The sequence below is a fragment of the Stereum hirsutum genome, assembly GCF_000264905.1.
Source record: "Stereum hirsutum FP-91666 SS1 unplaced genomic scaffold STEHIscaffold_7, whole genome shotgun sequence".
Taxonomy (NCBI): Eukaryota; Fungi; Basidiomycota; class Agaricomycetes; order Russulales; family Stereaceae; genus Stereum; species Stereum hirsutum.
Window position 1 is genome coordinate 1,924,173 of NW_006763137.1, and position 17,306 is coordinate 1,941,478.

General features: G+C 52.4%; 5 protein-coding genes across 5 annotated transcripts; 2 read left to right on the plus strand and 3 right to left on the minus strand.

Annotated features, from left to right (window-relative positions):
* Positions 1-103: 103 nt before the first annotated feature.
* Positions 104-2,650, minus strand: STEHIDRAFT_139617 (dihydroxyacetone kinase 1). The gene is made up of 11 exons (XM_007304455.1): positions 2,610-2,650; positions 2,456-2,554; positions 2,295-2,384; positions 2,212-2,229; positions 2,069-2,150; positions 1,990-2,007; positions 1,790-1,936; positions 1,565-1,706; positions 1,172-1,501; positions 753-1,113; positions 104-691 (listed from the first exon to the last, which is right to left on the minus strand). The coding sequence occupies exons 1-11, from the start codon at positions 2,620-2,622 to the stop codon at positions 210-212; spliced, it is 1,782 nt and encodes a 593-aa protein (XP_007304517.1). The 5' UTR covers positions 2,623-2,650; the 3' UTR covers positions 104-209.
* A 214-nt stretch (positions 2,651-2,864) lies between these two features.
* STEHIDRAFT_131449 (uncharacterized protein) lies at positions 2,865-3,038 on the plus strand (the record flags this gene model as incomplete). The annotated part of the gene is made up of 1 exon (XM_007304456.1): positions 2,865-3,038. The coding sequence occupies one exon, from the start codon at positions 2,865-2,867 to the stop codon at positions 3,036-3,038; it is 174 nt and encodes a 57-aa protein (XP_007304518.1).
* A 436-nt stretch (positions 3,039-3,474) lies between these two features.
* STEHIDRAFT_79642 (cysteine proteinase) lies at positions 3,475-8,241 on the plus strand. Its single transcript, XM_007304004.1, has 7 exons — positions 3,475-4,067; positions 4,151-4,813; positions 4,896-4,969; positions 5,025-5,443; positions 5,518-5,715; positions 5,790-7,226; positions 7,285-8,241. Exons 1-7 carry the CDS (start codon positions 3,562-3,564, stop codon positions 8,056-8,058), a joined length of 4,071 nt encoding a protein of 1,356 aa, XP_007304066.1. The 5' UTR covers positions 3,475-3,561; the 3' UTR covers positions 8,059-8,241.
* Positions 8,242-8,974: 733 nt separating this feature from the next.
* On the minus strand, positions 8,975-11,272 carry STEHIDRAFT_131451 (subtilisin-like protein; the record flags this gene model as incomplete). Its single annotated transcript, XM_007304457.1, has 10 exons — positions 8,975-9,034; positions 9,101-9,156; positions 9,222-9,607; positions 9,675-9,695; positions 9,754-9,870; positions 9,939-10,138; positions 10,204-10,311; positions 10,368-10,542; positions 10,674-10,939; positions 11,006-11,272. 10 exons carry the CDS (start codon positions 11,270-11,272, stop codon positions 8,975-8,977), a joined length of 1,656 nt encoding a protein of 551 aa, XP_007304519.1.
* A 3,365-nt stretch (positions 11,273-14,637) lies between these two features.
* On the minus strand, positions 14,638-16,690 carry STEHIDRAFT_97806 (MFS monosaccharide transporter; the record flags this gene model as incomplete). The annotated part of the gene is made up of 8 exons (XM_007304458.1): positions 16,588-16,690; positions 16,455-16,535; positions 16,303-16,399; positions 15,854-16,239; positions 15,527-15,793; positions 15,100-15,459; positions 14,894-15,037; positions 14,638-14,829 (listed from the first exon to the last, which is right to left on the minus strand). Exons 1-8 carry the CDS (start codon positions 16,660-16,662, stop codon positions 14,638-14,640), a joined length of 1,602 nt encoding a protein of 533 aa, XP_007304520.1. The 5' UTR covers positions 16,663-16,690.
* Between the last annotated feature and the right edge of the window lie 616 nt (positions 16,691-17,306).

Here is a 17,306-nt window from a genome sequence, read left to right on the forward strand (position 1 = left end):
TTTCATCACAGAGCGCAAACCGTCTTATCGTTCTGAGCGCGAAGGAATTAGGGACCGGCACAGTGTCTGCTGTTGGAGGGAGTTCACACCCAAGAATCACGATGCACTACTGATGTAGTATGTTCGAGCATTTCCATTGTACACATCATACAATCACCACCACTGTTCTAATGAGACTACATTTAGATCCGCAAAAAATCAGAAACACCTCACAGCCCCGCCAACGCCTCCAAAATCGACTTCACACCCCAAGCGCCAGGATCCGGCACCTGCTCGCTCTTCAACCTATCCCCCTCCACATACGCACTCCTACCCGCCTTCGCCTCAATATCCTTCGTCTTCTCCGCCGCCTCCGCCGCCTTCTTCACCGCCGCCTTCAGATCCTGTGGGTTCGCTGCGAACGCCTCGATGAACGCGGAGAGTGGGTCGACGACAGTGCGGGAGGGGGGACGCGCGCGGGTGTAGGTGTAAAGTTTGGCTAATGCGGAGGTCAGGGCTTTGGACCAAGTTTCGGGGTCGGCAGTGGTGGATGAGGTGGATTGGAGGCCTTGGGCGATGGCGGCGAAGAAGATGGAGTAGAGGGCGCCACTTGTCCCGCCCATCTTTTCTGCGGCGACGTTGGAGACTGCGAGTGCGAGGCCCGCGACGTCTTCGCCGCTGACTTTACCACTCTTAAGTTCTTCGAGTACAGCTATTGAAGGGGAAGAGCGGAGGTTAGTCTGCGGCCAATTTGGACTGAATTGGCTGCATACCATTGGCACCCGTCTGCAACGTCAAACCACAGTCACCATCTCCTGCAATGTTATCCATCCGCGTGATCTCAGGCTCATCCTTATTCACCCGCTGACAAGCCCTCTCCACCGCCGCTTCGAACTCCTTGGGATTTGGAGCGCGAATCTTCTTCCCTGCCGACGCAGTCTTTGCAGGTGGCGGAGCAGCCGTGCGCTGGGAGGCAGGGTTGGAGGATGGAGCGGTGCCGGAGGTCCATTTCCAGCCGGGGGCGGAGGTGGGAGCGTCGAGGAGCTTGAGGATGAGGTCGGCGGAGGGGCCAGATGAGGAGACGGTGGGGAGGAGAAGGAGAGTGAGAGAGAAACCGGGCATGTTCAAACTTGTCTATAGGTTTCGGTGAGCGTTAACATAACTCAATGCAGAGATATGAGATAACACGAACCATGAACGTTCCAGCCAACACCCTCTGTACCTTCACCTTCCTACCACCCAAACCCCTTTCTACCTCCCTGACAATAGCAGCGATCTCGAGCTCACTGAGCCCACCAAGGTTGTTCACAAGGAGAACGACTTCATCACCTGAGCCCTTGACATTGAGGAAAGAACGTTCGGGGTCCGTCGTTGTGAGCAGGAGGTCGAGGAGCTGTTGGGTCAGGTCGTGCAGGGATGGGACTGGGGAAAGGCGCTTGTTCCCGGATTCGTTGTGAATGCCCATGCCGATCTCAATCTCGGAATCGCTGAGATATGACTCTGCTGCTGCTGTGCCGGGGACCTAAGAGCGTATCCATGTCGGGTGAGAAATGGAATTCAATTGCAGAAAGGTTGAAAAACGTACGTGACAGTGCTCGAGACCGACACCAATGCTCGCTACGTTCTGCGCCACCCATTCAGATACGTTGTAGATCTCATCTAGACTTGCGCCCGTCTTAGCCAAGGCGCCAGCGATCTTGTATACCAGCACGGTCCCGGCAAGACCTCTATGAATTTCCGTAGAGAAGTCAGAGAAGTTCAAGACAGAGCATAGAACAGACAGAGACTGATATATAAGAGAAATACACACCGGCGACCTACGATGCTACCCTGGGTCCTTCCAACAGCAACATCGTCTCCGACAGCCAAGAACTTTACGTGGTCAGCCTTGTTCGGGTGTTGAGCTGCGTATTGCTCCTTCGCAAGGCCGAAGTTGAGCACATCGCCGGTGTAATTCCTTTGGATAACATGAATATCGGGTTCTCAATGGATTTCAAATAATATCCTTACTTGACGATGATCAAAGTGCTGTAACCGTGATCCATTAGAAAATGTGGCGGCAATGTATACTGTGGGTGGCGTAACTCACCCTTTCTCGTTGTCCACCAGCTCGATTCCACGGCGAATCTGGCTAGGCCCAGGTGAAGCAAATACATGGCCGCAGACGGCAGCTAAATTCGTGTGTGAGCTAGATGCAAACCCCGAAAGCTAAGAGTAAACTTCTTTGCATACCGCTTAACATGCCAGCCCCTATTCACAATGCACCGTGAGCTAATCGAGCACAATCAGTTGCGATCTCTCTAAAAAAGACGCACCGACGAAGCCCGCATGAGCTGGCTCGTGCCCAGAGCCACCACCACAGATAATTGAGACGTTTGATTTATCGGGTTCAGCGAGGTACACGACTAAGTATATCGAGGGTCATCGGTTAGCGCCACATGATGGGTGAGGAACTATGGAGAGGCGAGGAACATACTCTTGTTCTCGGGCTCGATGGCTAGATGAGGGTTGATTGCGCAGAGACCCTCGAGCGACTCGACGACGAGAGATTGAGGGGTATTGAGGAAGTGTTTCGCTGTCATAACGCTCGCATTTCGCTCGAGAGCTAAAGTGGATGTAAAGAGACGCACATTGGACACCCATGATTATGGTTATTTGAGATTGTTGGTGGTGCTGGTGGTGGGGAGAGAGGACGTGTGAGACGCGGAGAAGAAGAGGAGGAAACTAAATAGGTCGGAGGGTGGAACGGGGGAAAACTATTACAGGCGAACGCGCTCAGTCCGACGTCAAGGGTGTACGATACGTCAGTTGATCGACGAATGCGGTCTTGTTTATGTCCGTTTGATTGATTTTGGAGTGATAACTGCACCAAAAGACATCAAGTTATGAACGACGACGGCGCGGTTCACGAGAATGAGGAGCTCTCGGGTGGTGAATTCGGTGCGGATTCCGATCCGTACAAAATGGACGACGGCCACTGGTTGAGGGAGCCCCTAGTTGGCGCCGACGGGAGATGGGAACTTTGGGCAGCTGTTATTGACACAGGCTTCACTATATAATACCGTGGATGGCGGGAATATATTCGCTTGCCGCTTGACTGGCAGTCCTGGTCCCTGAGAAGAGGCATGATATGGAGAGGAACTGAGAGTGAAACTCCAAAGCAGCACCGACATGACACTTCCGAGAAAGGCTGCCGGTAAGCAGAACGCGGTTGGTTTGCCATGATATCACGTCGTGTTTGTCAATGGCTGGAAAAAACAAGACATGGTCAAAATAACGTTGGCTGTGGTGTAGTGAAAGCGACTGAAACGGGCCACAATGAAGTTTGAGGCAAATAAGCGCCTACACTCGTGTCAACGCGTGCGAAGGAATTTCCCGAAGAGGGCCCTAGGACGCGTCTGCATTGTGCGTGGCGCGTTTATTGACAAGTCCATTTTTGTTTCTCTCTCCTTCACCGACACTCACTCACTCCTGCTCGTCATGAACGGTATCCAGTCCACGTCGTCGCCATCGAGCTCGCCGTCGCTCACACCTGACGCTGGCTCCGCCTCGGCGGGACGCAAGCGGCAACGGTCCCAGTCGATGGAGTCCGCCGCATCTTCATCATCTCCAAAACGTTCTGCGTCTGAAGACGCACAAGCCCTTGACCGCGATGTTACTCAGCTCACACTGCCAGGTCCATCCACCCCAGATATCGACGCCTATATGGCCACGCAGGAAGATGATCCACCACTTGACCACACAACAGATCCCTCAGCCACCCCTACACTGTCGAAGTCCGCCCAGACGGTGTCCGCTCCTCCAACCCACTCTTCCCCCCAGGACAGACTCACCGCTATTGAAGAGGCCAAGAATAGGCCATTATTAGTCGGAGAAACTTGGTATCTTGTCTCGAGAACTTGGTATCGGCGATGGCACAAGGCCGTCTCTGGCGTGATGGACAAAGAGGGCCCAGTAGTCGAGTCCGATCTTGGTCCTGTCGACAACTCTTCGTTGGTTAACTCCAACGGAGACCTCTCTGTGTCGACGGTTAGTGGGATTGACGTAGAGTATTTCCCACAAGATGCCTGGGACCTTTTGGTGACCTGGTATGTCGACTCTCTGAAACATCATCTCCTTGTTCTTTTGTCTGTGTATTGAGTTACACCTTTCGCTCGCTGATGCCATCCAGGTACGGACAACCGCAATACGTCCTTCCCCGCAGAGTTATTCCTCGTGGCATGTCCAAAGAAGCTGCAGTCGAACTATTCCCTCCCCGCTTTCGCGTCTATCGTCTTTCTGATGACATCTCCAACTTCGCCCCCGCCTCCACAAACTCTCCGGAGCTTTACTCAGAGAGCTCCGAGGCCCAACTTGTGGAACATCTACTCCCCAGTCTCGCTCTCACAGCAGATCCCTCTACGTCCGCCCAATATCGCGTCTGGAAAGTACAACTGTCAGAGCCGGAGGATGGCAGCGAAATTCCGAAACGTAAATTTGTAGAGCTTGGCGCAGAGCTTGTCGAACCCAGCGATAAAACCCTATCCGACGCTTTGATCGACTCTGAACACTCTTTTGTCGTCGAGTTCAAGAGGTATGGCTCCTGGATTGTGGATGTGCCACCAGCGAAGGCATTGCATGGCAACGAAGCCGACACCTCTTCTTCCATATACATTCCCCCACCGCCCCTCTTTGGCCAGAATGGTTTCTTTGACCGTATGGAACAATCTCGGCCTCCTTCGTTGAATGCGAGTGGCGTTCCCTCTTCCTCAGCTCTATTAAAACCTGCTGGCTTCACACCTAATCTACGCAAGAAACCTGGGCAAACTCCAGGAACGCTGGGGCTAGGGAATATGTGAGTATGCGAATATTCTATACGTCTACGACTCGTGGCGACCGGTGCCACCTGCTAATTCCAACGCCGATGTGACATATAGGGGGAACACTTGCTTCATGAACTCTGCTCTACAGTGCCTTGCCCATCTGCAGGAACTGACGGAGTACTTCCTCTGTAAGTCGCATCTGCGCCCAGATGCTCCTCTCAAACGAATAACGTTCTGTAACAGATGGTGTCTTCAAGGACGAACTCAACCCGGACAATCCACTCGGTATGCATGGCGAGATCGCTGAATCTTTTGGAGCGCTCCTCCACCGTATCTGGTCCCCCTCTTCTGCCAGCACATCCTACTCTCCTCGAGAATTCAAGTCCGCCCTCCAACGATTTGCACCACAATTCTCTGGTTATCAGCAGCATGATTCACAGGAACTCGTCGCCTTCCTCCTTGACGGTTTGCATGAAGATCTGAACCGAGTGCTCAAGAAACCCTATGTCGAGAAGCCAGACTGGGAGGGCGGCGGTGACAAGGAGGTGATGGCGTTGGCGAGAGAGAGCTGGGAGGGGTACATGAAGAGAAACGATAGTGTGATTGTCGATCTGTTCCAAGGTCAGTACAAGAGCACGCTCGTCTGCCCGGAATGCGAAAAGGTGAGCCTCTTCGAAGCCTTACGTCCTTGTTTTCGGAACGTAGAACTCAAGTAGCGTATGCGTATGCGCGACAGGTCTCAATCACGTTCGACCCATTTATGTACCTCACACTCCCTCTGCCGGTCCAGAAGAAATGGACCCATACGGTTAGGTATATACCGTGGGATCTGAAAAAGCCTCACGTTCGTGTTCCGGTTGAAATCAATCGAGACGCTTCTTTCAAGGATCTCCGCCACCTGATCGGTCGGTGGATGGGTTCAGAGCCCGACAACGTACGGATTCTCCTATTTTTTTTTTTCCTTTTCTTTTCATTTCGACTGACTTAACCCGTGGACGGATCATGTAGTTGTTGTCCGTCGAGCTTTTTGCGCACAAGTTCTACAGAACGCTCGGCGACGCGGTCCCGTGTGGCGATGTGAGCGACAACGACGATATTGCCTTTTTTGAGCTCCCTTGTCACGCCCAGCAAGCCCGTACCTATGCGTCGAAGAAGACCGACTCTGATCCCTTCCTCATCCCCGTCCTCATGTGCGACGCTCCCTCGACATCTCGATCTAGCTACAACTTCAACCGTAACAACCTCTTTGGGCAACCATTCGTCGTGGCGATCAGCAGGGAGGACGCGAGGAGCGTGAAGAGGATGCGTGAGATTGTCACCCAACAACTCGAGCGGTGGTCTTCCCATCCGGCTGAACTCTGGTCGTGGCGTATACCGAGCGATGCGACGATGGAAGAAGTGCACATTCCTGCGGTCCCGGTCTCGGATGCTCCGGTCACTGAGATCAAGGAGAACGGAGACGTGATCACCGTCGACGGAGATGCTGCTCCGGCCGCTATTGCGGACTCTCAGTTGCCAGCGGTCGTCGTGGAAGAGGGTGATATTGTGGACGAAAGGGCGGCGGTGCTGAGGGCTGATGAGGAGGACACGGCCATGTTTGATCAATTGGACGTGGAACCGGTGAGAGTTGGGCCGAAGGATGGTGCATTCGCGTTCAAGCTGCAACCGGGTTATAAGGACTTTGGGACGGCTATTACCTATGGGACGGCCGCGAATCACGAGGAGTGGGAAGAGCGAATTGAAGAGAAGAGGAAGGAGAAGAAGTTGGAGGGTGCGTCGGAAGAGGAGGTGGAGAACCCGATCTTGCTGCAGGAGGGTGACGCGTTCTTCCTCGAGTTTGACGAGAACATGAAGGACTTTTATTTCAGTGCGGAGATGATCAAGCCGGGCAAGCAGATGAATTGGCGGGTATACACGCATCCCGAATACGAGGCGGCGAGGCAGGCGAGCTCAGAGAAGACAGAGAAGGGGATCTCGTTACAGGATTGTTTGGATGAGTTCACGAGGGAAGAGAAGTTGGGCGAGGAGGACCCGTGGTATTGCCCGAGGTGCAAGAAACACCAGCAAGCGACGAAGAAATTCGATCTTTGGCGGGTGCCGGATGTGCTCGTCGTCCATCTCAAGCGGTTCTCCAACTCGAGGGCTCTCCGCGATAAGATCGAGGCATTTGTCGACTTTCCGGTCAATGGGCTGGATCTGACGGAGATGGCGGAGGAGAGAAGGGTGGGCAAGAAGTTGGCGGAGGATGGGTCGCTGGCCGATCCGTCGGCGTTGGGGCTGGAGGATCTGGACGAACCGTTGGTATATGATTTGTTTGCGGTGGACGAACATTTGGGAGGGCTTGGAGGTGGGCATTATAGGGCATACGCACAGAACCACGTGTCGGGCGATTGGTACCATTTCGACGATTCGTACGTGACGCGGGCTGAACCACACGCTGCTGTTGTGAGTGATTTTTTCTGCTCTTTTTTGGGGGGCCTGGATCATTGACCTTTTCGCACAGAACCCGAACGCCTACCTGCTCTTCTATAAGCGTCGCACGACCCGACCGCTAGGTCGCAAGACGCATGAAAAGGTCGAGGAGGCTCGCGCCAAGCTAGCGTCCAGTGAGATCGATGGATCGTCACTAGATTCAGACTCACGTCCCGACTACGGCCTCCCTACTCCACCATCTGAACCCTCTAACTCACAAAGCCAGTCACACGGAGAGTCGTCATTTTCGGGTACGAGCATAGACCCTCGACGCACCAACCTGAATTCATGGCAGACAGTCCGCTCGCCATCTTCCTCGAACTCAACCTCTCCCCCACCACTCGAAGACAGTGTAAACGATAGCGAACTGCCCGCGTTTGAGGATTCCTTTCAAGACGAGCTCCTCGAATCACAACCCCTCGACCCCCTCGCAATTACCAATCACCAATTCGACTTTCCGGCCCCATCGTCTACCAAGGCTTCGCCGACGTCTTCGAACGAGGTGGAGCTCGACTCGGATGAGGGGGACCCAGGAGGGACGATGAAGAGGTGGATGGAGGATACTGGAGGGCCCATAGAGTTGAACAATTGGGCGTTGCCGACAGGCTTGCCATATAGTATGCCAGACTCCCCCGCCACGGGAACGGCGACAGACGGGATGGACACGACGACGTCGATGAGCTCACCGCCTGGGAGCTCACTAGCGGAATTTGAAGATTCCTTGACGGGAGACGAGGGCAAGATAGCTGAAGATGGTGCGGCAATGCCGTGGCCTGCGAAGCCTACGGTGATCGATCTGAGGTAGCGAGCGGGAGCTTAGCGTTTTTAGCAGTGGTATGCTTGTACTCCTTATTTTGTGATGTGAACGCAAGTATCAGGAGGCAGACAGCTTTTTTGAAGTAGTTCGTGGTGATATGTAATTTTGTCTATTTTGTGCCGCACTTTTTAAATGCTTTCTGCTCTGGAATATTAGCCTTGTTCAAAGTGCACATAATTACTGTAACGAATTGTCTGAGCTTTCCTAGCTTCAAGTTGGAGTCGAAGGAAGCCGCCACCCTGGCGCTGTTTGTGTATGTTTGGCGCAGGCCAACGATGTCGAGAAAAATTCCGACTTCCTCTTCCCTTCATTCTCTCATCATCATCGTCGACACTAGTACTGACGTCGAGCTCCTTTCAATATGCAATGACTCTGTTCGATTTGCTCTCGTTTCCCTCATTTCCGTCGGCACTTGCTGTCAAACTCGATCTTACTTCGTACAGGTTGATGAGTCGTCGAACGAACCTCCCCACGCACGATGCCTTTATACATCCCAACCTATGTACTCCTTCCACGAACAGGCCTCTTTCTGCCCGGGCAGTGCTATAATGCATCCACCCTGTACCGGTTCTGGTGAAGCGCCAACACAAATGCGATCCTCGTCTAATCAACGGGTGATTGGTGCCTATTGAGAAGTGCGGATTCCCCTCGGTTGGGTTCGTCACGGTTCTGTGCTACCACACATTCTTACATCCTCTCGTTTATTTCTTACCTATCGCCATGTACCGTACTAGTGACAATATAATTGCTTCACACCCCTCTTTCCTGGATATTGTCTGTGCCCGTTGGCCTCAACTGTGTGGATAAGGCACCCAAGATGCTCAGAAAGGCGCGTCGCATTGCTATTTGTACAATATGATACACTTCCACGCTTGGCGACCCCACCTACAAACGAAATCCTTGACTACTTGCGGAAGAAAGCGTCTCTGAGCTTATGGTATATCGGGGTGCCCATGCCTGTAACCTGTTCTCGTGGTTCACATTTAGTGTGTATAGTGGAAGGCATGACATATAGAGAAGAACCACTGACTGGATCATAATTGACAGATACGGGATATCCGTCGGTGCCACATCCAGGATTGCTCCCTGCAACAAACGACCAACTCAGCTCCGGAGACTCATAGCGTGGATCATGGAGACGGCGAGCTCACCTGAAGTGATATCCGTAAATGCCTCGGGAGACGAGTAGATGAGCGGGTTCAGAAATCCCGCAGGAGGCTGTCCCGCCGAGAGTAGCTCATCGTTCAACAGACCCACGATTGCCGCTACGGTGGAGCTCGATGCCGCCGTTCCATAGAAGAAGTTCAGTGTGCCGTTCATGATGATAGCATAGTTGTTTCCGGCTGCAGAGATGTCAGGAAATGCGCGTCCAGAGGGATTGAACCGTCCATCATATTTCGGACCAAGAGTGTCAAGGTATGTTTCGACGGCTGCGTCTTGGTACGCAGGCCGAGGGAATGTGTTTGAGAAGCCTCCACTTGACCAGAAAGCGCCTCGTTCCGGGTTGATGCCTTCCGTAGATCCAACAGATGTGATACTGAGAAAAGGCCGTAACGGACGTCAGTCATTCTAACATTTAGTCAGTGTAGTGGATGACAACGGACTATGGGCAAGTAGACGGAAAGCTGCATGAGGTCAATTTAAACATCGCTAGCAAGAGAGGTTCAAAGACGGTCGACGTACGTGGGAACAAAGGTCCCGTCGCAGGTATCGCTGTCGCCTTGAACACCACCGCCGCCTGATGAGAATAAGACGGTGGTGCCTCGGGCACCTAATTGAGCAAACATTTGACACAGATTTCTGGATACACATAGGTGTTAGTTCGAATCCACGACGACCGAACATATTGAGCACAATTGAATATTCACCGCATAAGTGGAGCGGCTTCGTCGCTTTCATTCTCGTAGTAGTTCGTGGTCAAGACGGTCGGAAGGGTCGGCTGGTTGAGAAGGAACTGCATGACATTCAGCAAATCGTGCGAAAAATCGTTCTGTTCTTCTGAGTCTGTCGAAAGAAAATGAACAGGAACACCCTGGGCAATTCCAACGGTGTATTGGACGCCGAGATTCTGAAATGTCCCATCAAGGCGTTAACAACTCGAACGTATGCAACGGAAAGAAAGTTAGTACTCACGGCTTGCAGCCCACCGGTTCCATTTTGAGGATTGAGGCCTCCGTCAATCAAATCAAGTTCGAAGGACGTGTCAGGCGAAATGTCTTGACGGTAATCGGTCAGAAATTTCTACGGCCAAAGCTGTGAGCCGAACAAAAAAAACATAGGTGCAAGGAGGAACGAACCTTGAGATCGCGCTCGATTGTGTATTGATTAAAAAGTCCGGTAACGGCAATTTGAGTATTGCCACCTTGTGTTGGTGTTGTGGGAGCGGTCGGGATACTGTAAAGTGCTTGAAGACAAGCTGGGGTTGTCACGTCGGCGCAGTAGGACGGCACTCCATTGATAAGGTCTGTGGGGCTGAAGTCGAGCGCATCGAGCTTAGGACGATGGAAGGCTGAAGCCATTGGAGGTGTCTGCACAGACGGAAAACTAAAGAAAGACACAGGACAGTAAATATACGACCGTGATGACAATTGAAGAGGACTGACACCACGGTAGGATGCACGAAAGCAATGTGGGATTGAACTGAGGTTGGCACGGAGTAACTCATCGTCCGAAGCACTTTTGACCCAGAAGCATCATGAGAGAATGTCGAAAAGTTGGCCGCGAGCATTTTGTTCGCCTGCTTCACAGTCATTTCCAGGCTGATCCAGTCACCGGCAGGCGTCATGGAATGAGCGCTCAAACCATGGAGCGACAACCAAGACTCTATGGAGGAGACAGTCGCATTGGAAGGTGTGATGAAAGATTCTACCTGAAAGCATAAACCATACGTTGAGTTCTTGGGGCAGAGATATATTGAAATTGTAAGATATATTACCTGTTCTTTGCTCAAGAATTGTCTGTACAGTGGGCTCCCCGGGGTACTGGTAGCATACAAGGCCTCCTCAAGCCCAGAAACGTCGCCCTGAGAGAGCGACAAGTGAAGCTTCAAAGTTTGATCCGGAGGTGCGGGTCCAAGATCCTTATATCCGTGAGGCAGTTGGTCACGCCGCTGGTGTACGTGCATGTCAAGGGGCGCAGAAGGATAAGCACGGGTAACCGCAAGAATTTGAGATGCGAGGAGAAGGAGCGTGGACTTGACCATGTTGCAGATGGAGAAGATTAGTTTGATGCAAGAGTTAGAAAGACTGCAATGTCAAATCCGCCCAAGGGTTTGTCTTTCATTATAGGAGGTGCGTTTGGACTGCCGGACTGGGGCCCGGGGTCGTGAACGGATGTCTCAAGATTAAAAAAGAAACGAGGGATAACAAGCCTCCACATGACATGTCGAGCGAGTAGAGGCAATAGTTTTATATATCCTGGGACCAGTCAATTCTTGACATTTATCTCAGGTTGAATCGCCACCACACCAAGACTCGAAGGAGCGCAGCAACTGAAGCTAGTGACCAGGCTGGCAGAGATGAGTAAGTACTAGTACGCAATACAAACCAGTGATAGCTGATACTAGACTTAGAAGGAAACTTTTGTTGACGGAATCGGAATCAAATGCGTACAAGATAAAAGTACTGAGCAATCTAGAAGAGCGCAGGATGGACGAGTGGATGTGTGGAAAGGCTGTTCGCCGAAGTTGCCATTGCGGATACCGCCGTCGGGGTTTTCCGGGTCTTGGATCCTCGAACGACGACATTCATCTCTTCCTTCCCATGACCATCTACTTACTGTAGCAGCGACTGGACATCCTATAATCCTCTCCTACACCTCAAAAGTCTATATATTAGACGGGTAAAACCCGCCGCTGGAGTAAGACCGGCTCTTGTTGAAGACCACGGCCTGCCATTGATGGCCTGATCCCGAGAACAGACTCCGCCGATGCGACATGACTCGTACACAGCTGTCAGTACTTTTGCTACCAGTCCATTGTGAATCCTCGTACACGGAGGATCCAATGGCATTTCTCTTGTCGGTGCGCAATGCGGAGGCCTGACAGGTGCACAAGGGCTGTTGATGGAATGACTGACACCCGATACGTAATTCTGAGTCGTAGCCGTATTTGGACTATTTATTGTATGTCTCAAGGTAATGTGGTACATGCCTCATCCATCCAAGTGATCACCATTTCGTCTAGAACCCCATACAGCCAAACTGCAGTGTCTCCAGGCTCCAGCAGGCCTTTCCTTGCGTCCATACCATCAGCGCCATAGTGTGCGATGGATGAGCACCTATGAGCAACAACACCATGGACAACTTACTGTGGCAAGCACTTGTTCACATGGGTATGTTCTGTGCAGATACGGTATCTCTCTTTCGGAGGAGTTTTTGTTGACGGTATTTAATTGGTAGACATTGCCAGATCAATCGAACGCTCAAATCTCCGTATTGATGCCCGGCTACTCAGTTTGTCCTTTCGTTTTCAGGTATGTTTCTTGCGCCAGTCGGACCCCAGGACCTATTCGGTCACAAGTCGCTGTCTGTGGTGCCACACCTTTGAATTACACCTCTCTCTCATCTCAATCTCGTCTTCTGCTCAGTCCCCTGTCTCACTCGGGCCACCTCAGGTCACGGAGCCCTGAAAGGAAAATCCACAGATTTAGAAACCTCTCGTACGCATCAGTCAACTGACCGTCAGCTGTCTCTTGGACTTCATTCACATCAAGATCAAAGGTGATGTCGGGAGTGGTCCGCTAATAATTCTGGTACGTACCGCCGCGTCCGCCGCCTGCATCAGAGGGGAAGGTGGAAGATTCAGGTCTTTATTCGCCATCTTCCGGTGATGGACGGCTATGGTCGGTGACAGGCAGCCGCAAAGCTCCACTTCAAGAGATCTCGTTGCCACACTAGGCTGCTCGCCCTCTTTCTGCGGCGAAAACAATGCTCATGGGGGCCTCGCAGGAGAAGAGACACAATCCAGAACATGTGCATCTGCGCGTCCCATGCCATATAAGTATAGAGCATGCACTCCAAATATCTTGACAGAGATGCGGCGAATCTCGTCCGTCTTCTCCATCCGCTCTCCCAGCAAGATACCGCGAAATCGAAGAACCTTCCGTATGTACACCATTGAACCGCATCTTCTTGACCGCTCAAAGTGCTGAACTCTCCTCTCCCGGTTTGATACCACAACGAGCGCCGGACATCCCATGTATCCTCACTGAAAAGACGAGCGCATCTCCGAACACGGACGGAAGATCCATACCTCTTTGTCAATCGAGCCCCAGTCCGATCCAGAACGGGCATCCATGGGCGTAGTGCCAGCGTTTCCCCGCTACGATAATAATACAACTGACAACAAATCAAAGAATTGTGACGGGAATATGGAATGTTACAGCATGATGCCAGTGATTGGGATGGAGGACAGGACCCCGAAGTTATTCCAATTCGCATGGTACTTATGTGCGGCATGCGTCGCCGTCAAGTCGCCGCCGTGTCCGCTCGAGCTCGTCCCGAAGCTCGAGAGTTGAAGCTCGAAGCTTATACTCTAAGTTATGTTATGCCCGTGTTTGTGTATAGCTATACAGCTCCGGAGCTTCCGTGGCGACATACAAGCCTTCACACAAGCTCTGAATCGTGTGCTTCGACGCGAATTTAATAGAACGCCGTAACTTGTCCCGAGGCTGGATTTACATCGTCTAAATATAACGGACGTACCATGTTGACATGAGCTAGAGGCTCAGCGCCGGTCACGCTCTGGGAGACTCCTTTGCTCGGTATGGACACGGCGTTAAGTATGGACCACGGTGAGGGATGATCATGATGGGACTCAAAGATTGGGGTGGATCCCACAAACGAACCTTCCGAACGATGTCGATGGACGCCACGACGTGCGCCATATGGTCAACATCCAGACCCAAGGGGATCAACGCAAAGTCAAATGAAGACCCCATTGTGAGTTCGTGAGCCTGATCAAGCCAAGCAAAACGAATCAGATATCGACAAGTTGAAGACGATAGAGCACACAGAGGAAGATGATATGGATGTTTTGAATCATGCGTTTCATTCATTAAATTGAACGTTTGTAAGCGATCGAGGACCGTAGATATAGTATACACCCGTGCAGGCTCGCCAGCCCGCTCCGGAACACCAAAAGGTAGCAAAAAAAAATAAGAAGACCGAAGGATACAAAGGATACCGCGGCAGGACGGGCCCATCCTGCGCAGTCCGGGGTGCAACAACGACCTATCTGAACAACCAAATACTCGAGGACGAGTAGCGAAGAAGAGAAGAGGATGAGGAGGGGCGTGAAGGGGGTGCATGGTCATCATCACAAAATTATTGAGTAGTGAAGACGAAAAAATTGGGGTGAACGTGAGGGGAGGGGAAGGATCATTGCAGCGACTCGTACGATGGGGTATGTGAATGCGTGGCGAAGTCGATGGATGAGTGGGCGTGGATGAGAGCAATAAAAGTACATGGTAGAGGTGATTAGGGCGTCAGGAGTTGCGTGGAGGAAGAACAAAAAGATAAAATTTTCGGTGTAGTCCGCACCACAGAAGCACACGAGCGGAAACGAAATTAGACCTTCTCGCTGACGCTGGCCTGATCGTGCTCGACGTGCTCGTGGTTGCCACGCTCGCCGACCTTGAAGGACTCGGGATCGCTCGCGTGAACGTTCTCGACCAAGAGGCGGCGGCGGTAGGCGACAGACTGGATGGGAGTTGTGTTCTGGTAGAGGATATCGATCTGCTCCAACGAGAGACCCTTGGTCTGAAAGAAGATAATCCAAGTCAGGATATGCATGCCAATCTGACGCGTGAGGGAAGAGACTGACCTCAGGAACGCAGAAGAATGCGAAGATGATACAACAGAAGCAGGTTGAGCCCCAGACGAAGAACACCTTGGACTGGAGGTCGGCGTTTCCGGGACCGGAGTCAACCATGTAGGGGGTGGCGTATCCAATACCGAAGTTCCACAACTGCACAAAAAATCACGACAGGTTAGAAGGAGGGAGAGAACTCGAGAGAGAATAAAGCGTACCCAGTTAGAGGCAACCGACATGGACATGGCCTTGGCACGGACATTGAGAGGGAAGATTTCACCGGTGACGACGTATGCGATCGGGCCCCAAGTCGAGGCGAAGAAAGCGATGTAGATACAGACGAGGGCGATGAGGGCTTGCTGACCAGACTTGTTGTCAATGGAGATGGTGACACCGATGATGGCGACAAGGTATTCGCAAATACACATGCCAACGGCACCGACGAGCAAGAGACGACGACGACCAAAGCGCTCGATACCCCACATTCCGGGGAGGGTCATGAACACATTGACGATGTTAGTCGCAACCGAAATGAGGAAGGAGTTCTTGATGCCGGAGTTCTGGAAGAACGTAGTACCCTGGATAACGAAACAAATATGTCAGAAACAGACCGAAATGGAGTGAAGGTTGACGGAGAAAACTCACGTAGTAGAAGATGAAGTTGATACCGGTGAGTTGTTGCCAGGCCTGGATGAAGATACCGGTGAGGGTACGGAACCGGATTTGGTTGTGACCAGAGCGGAAACAGTCGAGGTAGCTACTCTCGCCGAGCGCCTTCTCGGCTTCAAGGTTGGCACGGACGTCGTTGAGCTCGACTTCGAGTTCGGGATCGGTCTCGGAGAGACCAGTGAGGCGAGAAAGGGCATGAGCAGCATCGGCGTCGCGGCCGCGCTTGACCAACCAACGAGGAGACTGAAAAGGGAGTTGATGGATGAGCGAGGCAGGTCAATAATAAAAGCATATTTAATTTACCTCGGGGAGGAAGAGCATTCCGACGGAAAGGACTGCAGCCCAGATGAACTGAATACCGATGGGGATACGGTATGAGCTGTGGTCGGGCCTGTTCTGAGTGGCATTGTTGACGACGGAGGCGAGGAGAAGGCCGATGGTGATAGCCCATTGGTAGGCGGCGACGACGGCACCACGAATCCACTTTGGCGAGCACTCGGATTGGTACATGGGGACGAGGGTAGAGATGAGACCGACACCGAGACCAGCGAAGACACGACCGACGACGAAGAGGGGGAGAGCGGTGGCTGCCGTCTGCATGGCGACGCCGACGGAGAAGATAAGGCAGGAGAAGATAAGACCCCATTTACGACCAAGGTAGTCTCCAACGGGAGCACTGGCAAGGGCACCTGTAGCGGAGGATGAGATGAGAAAATGGAGAACAGAAAGAAGAAAAGGGAAAGAATACATACCGAAGAAAGTACCAGCGGAGAGAATAGAGACGACCAAAGACTTTGTGCTTGAGGTGATGGTGCAAGAGTCCCCAGCGACATCGCCGAAAGTGCATAGCTATATGGAGAAAGATGAGATAGAAGGAAGATAGAGAGAGAAAAGAGAGACTGACCCAGTCGTTCATGGCAATGATACCACTGATGGTACCAGTGTCGTAACCGTAAAGAATACCACCGAAAGCGGCGAATGATGTCTGCAGAGGGTCATGAGAAGAGGAGGAAGGAGGGAGGAAAGAGGGGACGTACCATGATAATACCGGCGAACTTATTCTTGGGGGCATTGGCGCCTATATTGGCGACAGCGACAGGACCGACGGCCATAGTGAAGTAGGGATGGCCTGGTAGGAGGAGGGTGAGGGTTGGAGTGTGATGGAGGAGAGGATGAGCTAGACCGAAGGGTGAGGAGGGACGGCATCGTCGCCCTCGGTATTTATACGAATTCCCACCTTGAGTCGCTCAGGTTCGCCCCATCAACGCGCCAAACTTTGAGCAGGTGGAAGCATGCCCCATGATCCCCTCCGATCGAGTTCCTGGGGACCCCGGACCACCCCGCATCCGATCGTCCGGCGCCCCGCACGCCGAGTGAACTGTGCTGTTCCCCCAATGTTCCCCACAACATCTTCTCCTCTCTTCTCATCCCTCTTGCCTCCGTCTTGCCCTCCACAACCAACTCGAACAACCAATCGTCCTATACGTTCAGAATACTCTCGTCTGTGTATGGGGACCATCACTCTTTCGCGGTCAAGTCCCGCCCGGCTCGTTCCTGACGGCGGCGCCGACGTGCCTGGCTCTCCTCTCCGCTGTCTCACCTGCTCTCCTCGCTTTCGTCCTTCTCGCTCTCGTCGACATCGCACATCAACTCTGCTTCTTCTTCCCTATACTGACTTGCATGTTCTCCATGTATGTAGCTGCTTTGCGACTTCGCCTTCATCATTCTTTCTACCCCAGCTTTGCCCCAGTTCACC

What these genes read in the sequence shown, in the direction of transcription:
- STEHIDRAFT_79642 (XM_007304004.1), top strand. Translation starts at nt 3,562, where the DNA reads ATGGAGTCCGCCGCATCTTCATCATCTCCAAAACGTTCTGCGTCTGAA. An exon ending in ACGCTGGGGCTAGGGAATAT is followed by an intron (nt 4,814 to 4,895) that starts GTGAGTATGCGA and finishes TGTGACATATAG; the next exon opens with GGGGAACACTTGCTTCATGA. An exon ending in TCTGCCCGGAATGCGAAAAG is followed by an intron (nt 5,444 to 5,517) that starts GTGAGCCTCTTC and finishes TATGCGCGACAG; the next exon opens with GTCTCAATCACGTTCGACCC.
- STEHIDRAFT_139617 (XM_007304455.1), bottom strand. An exon ending in TCGGTCTCGAGCACTGTCAC is followed by an intron (nt 1,502 to 1,564) that starts GTACGTTTTTCA and finishes ATACGCTCTTAG; the next exon opens with GTCCCCGGCACAGCAGCAGC. An exon ending in TGTTGGCTGGAACGTTCATG is followed by an intron (nt 1,114 to 1,171) that starts GTTCGTGTTATC and finishes CGAAACCTATAG; the next exon opens with ACAAGTTTGAACATGCCCGG.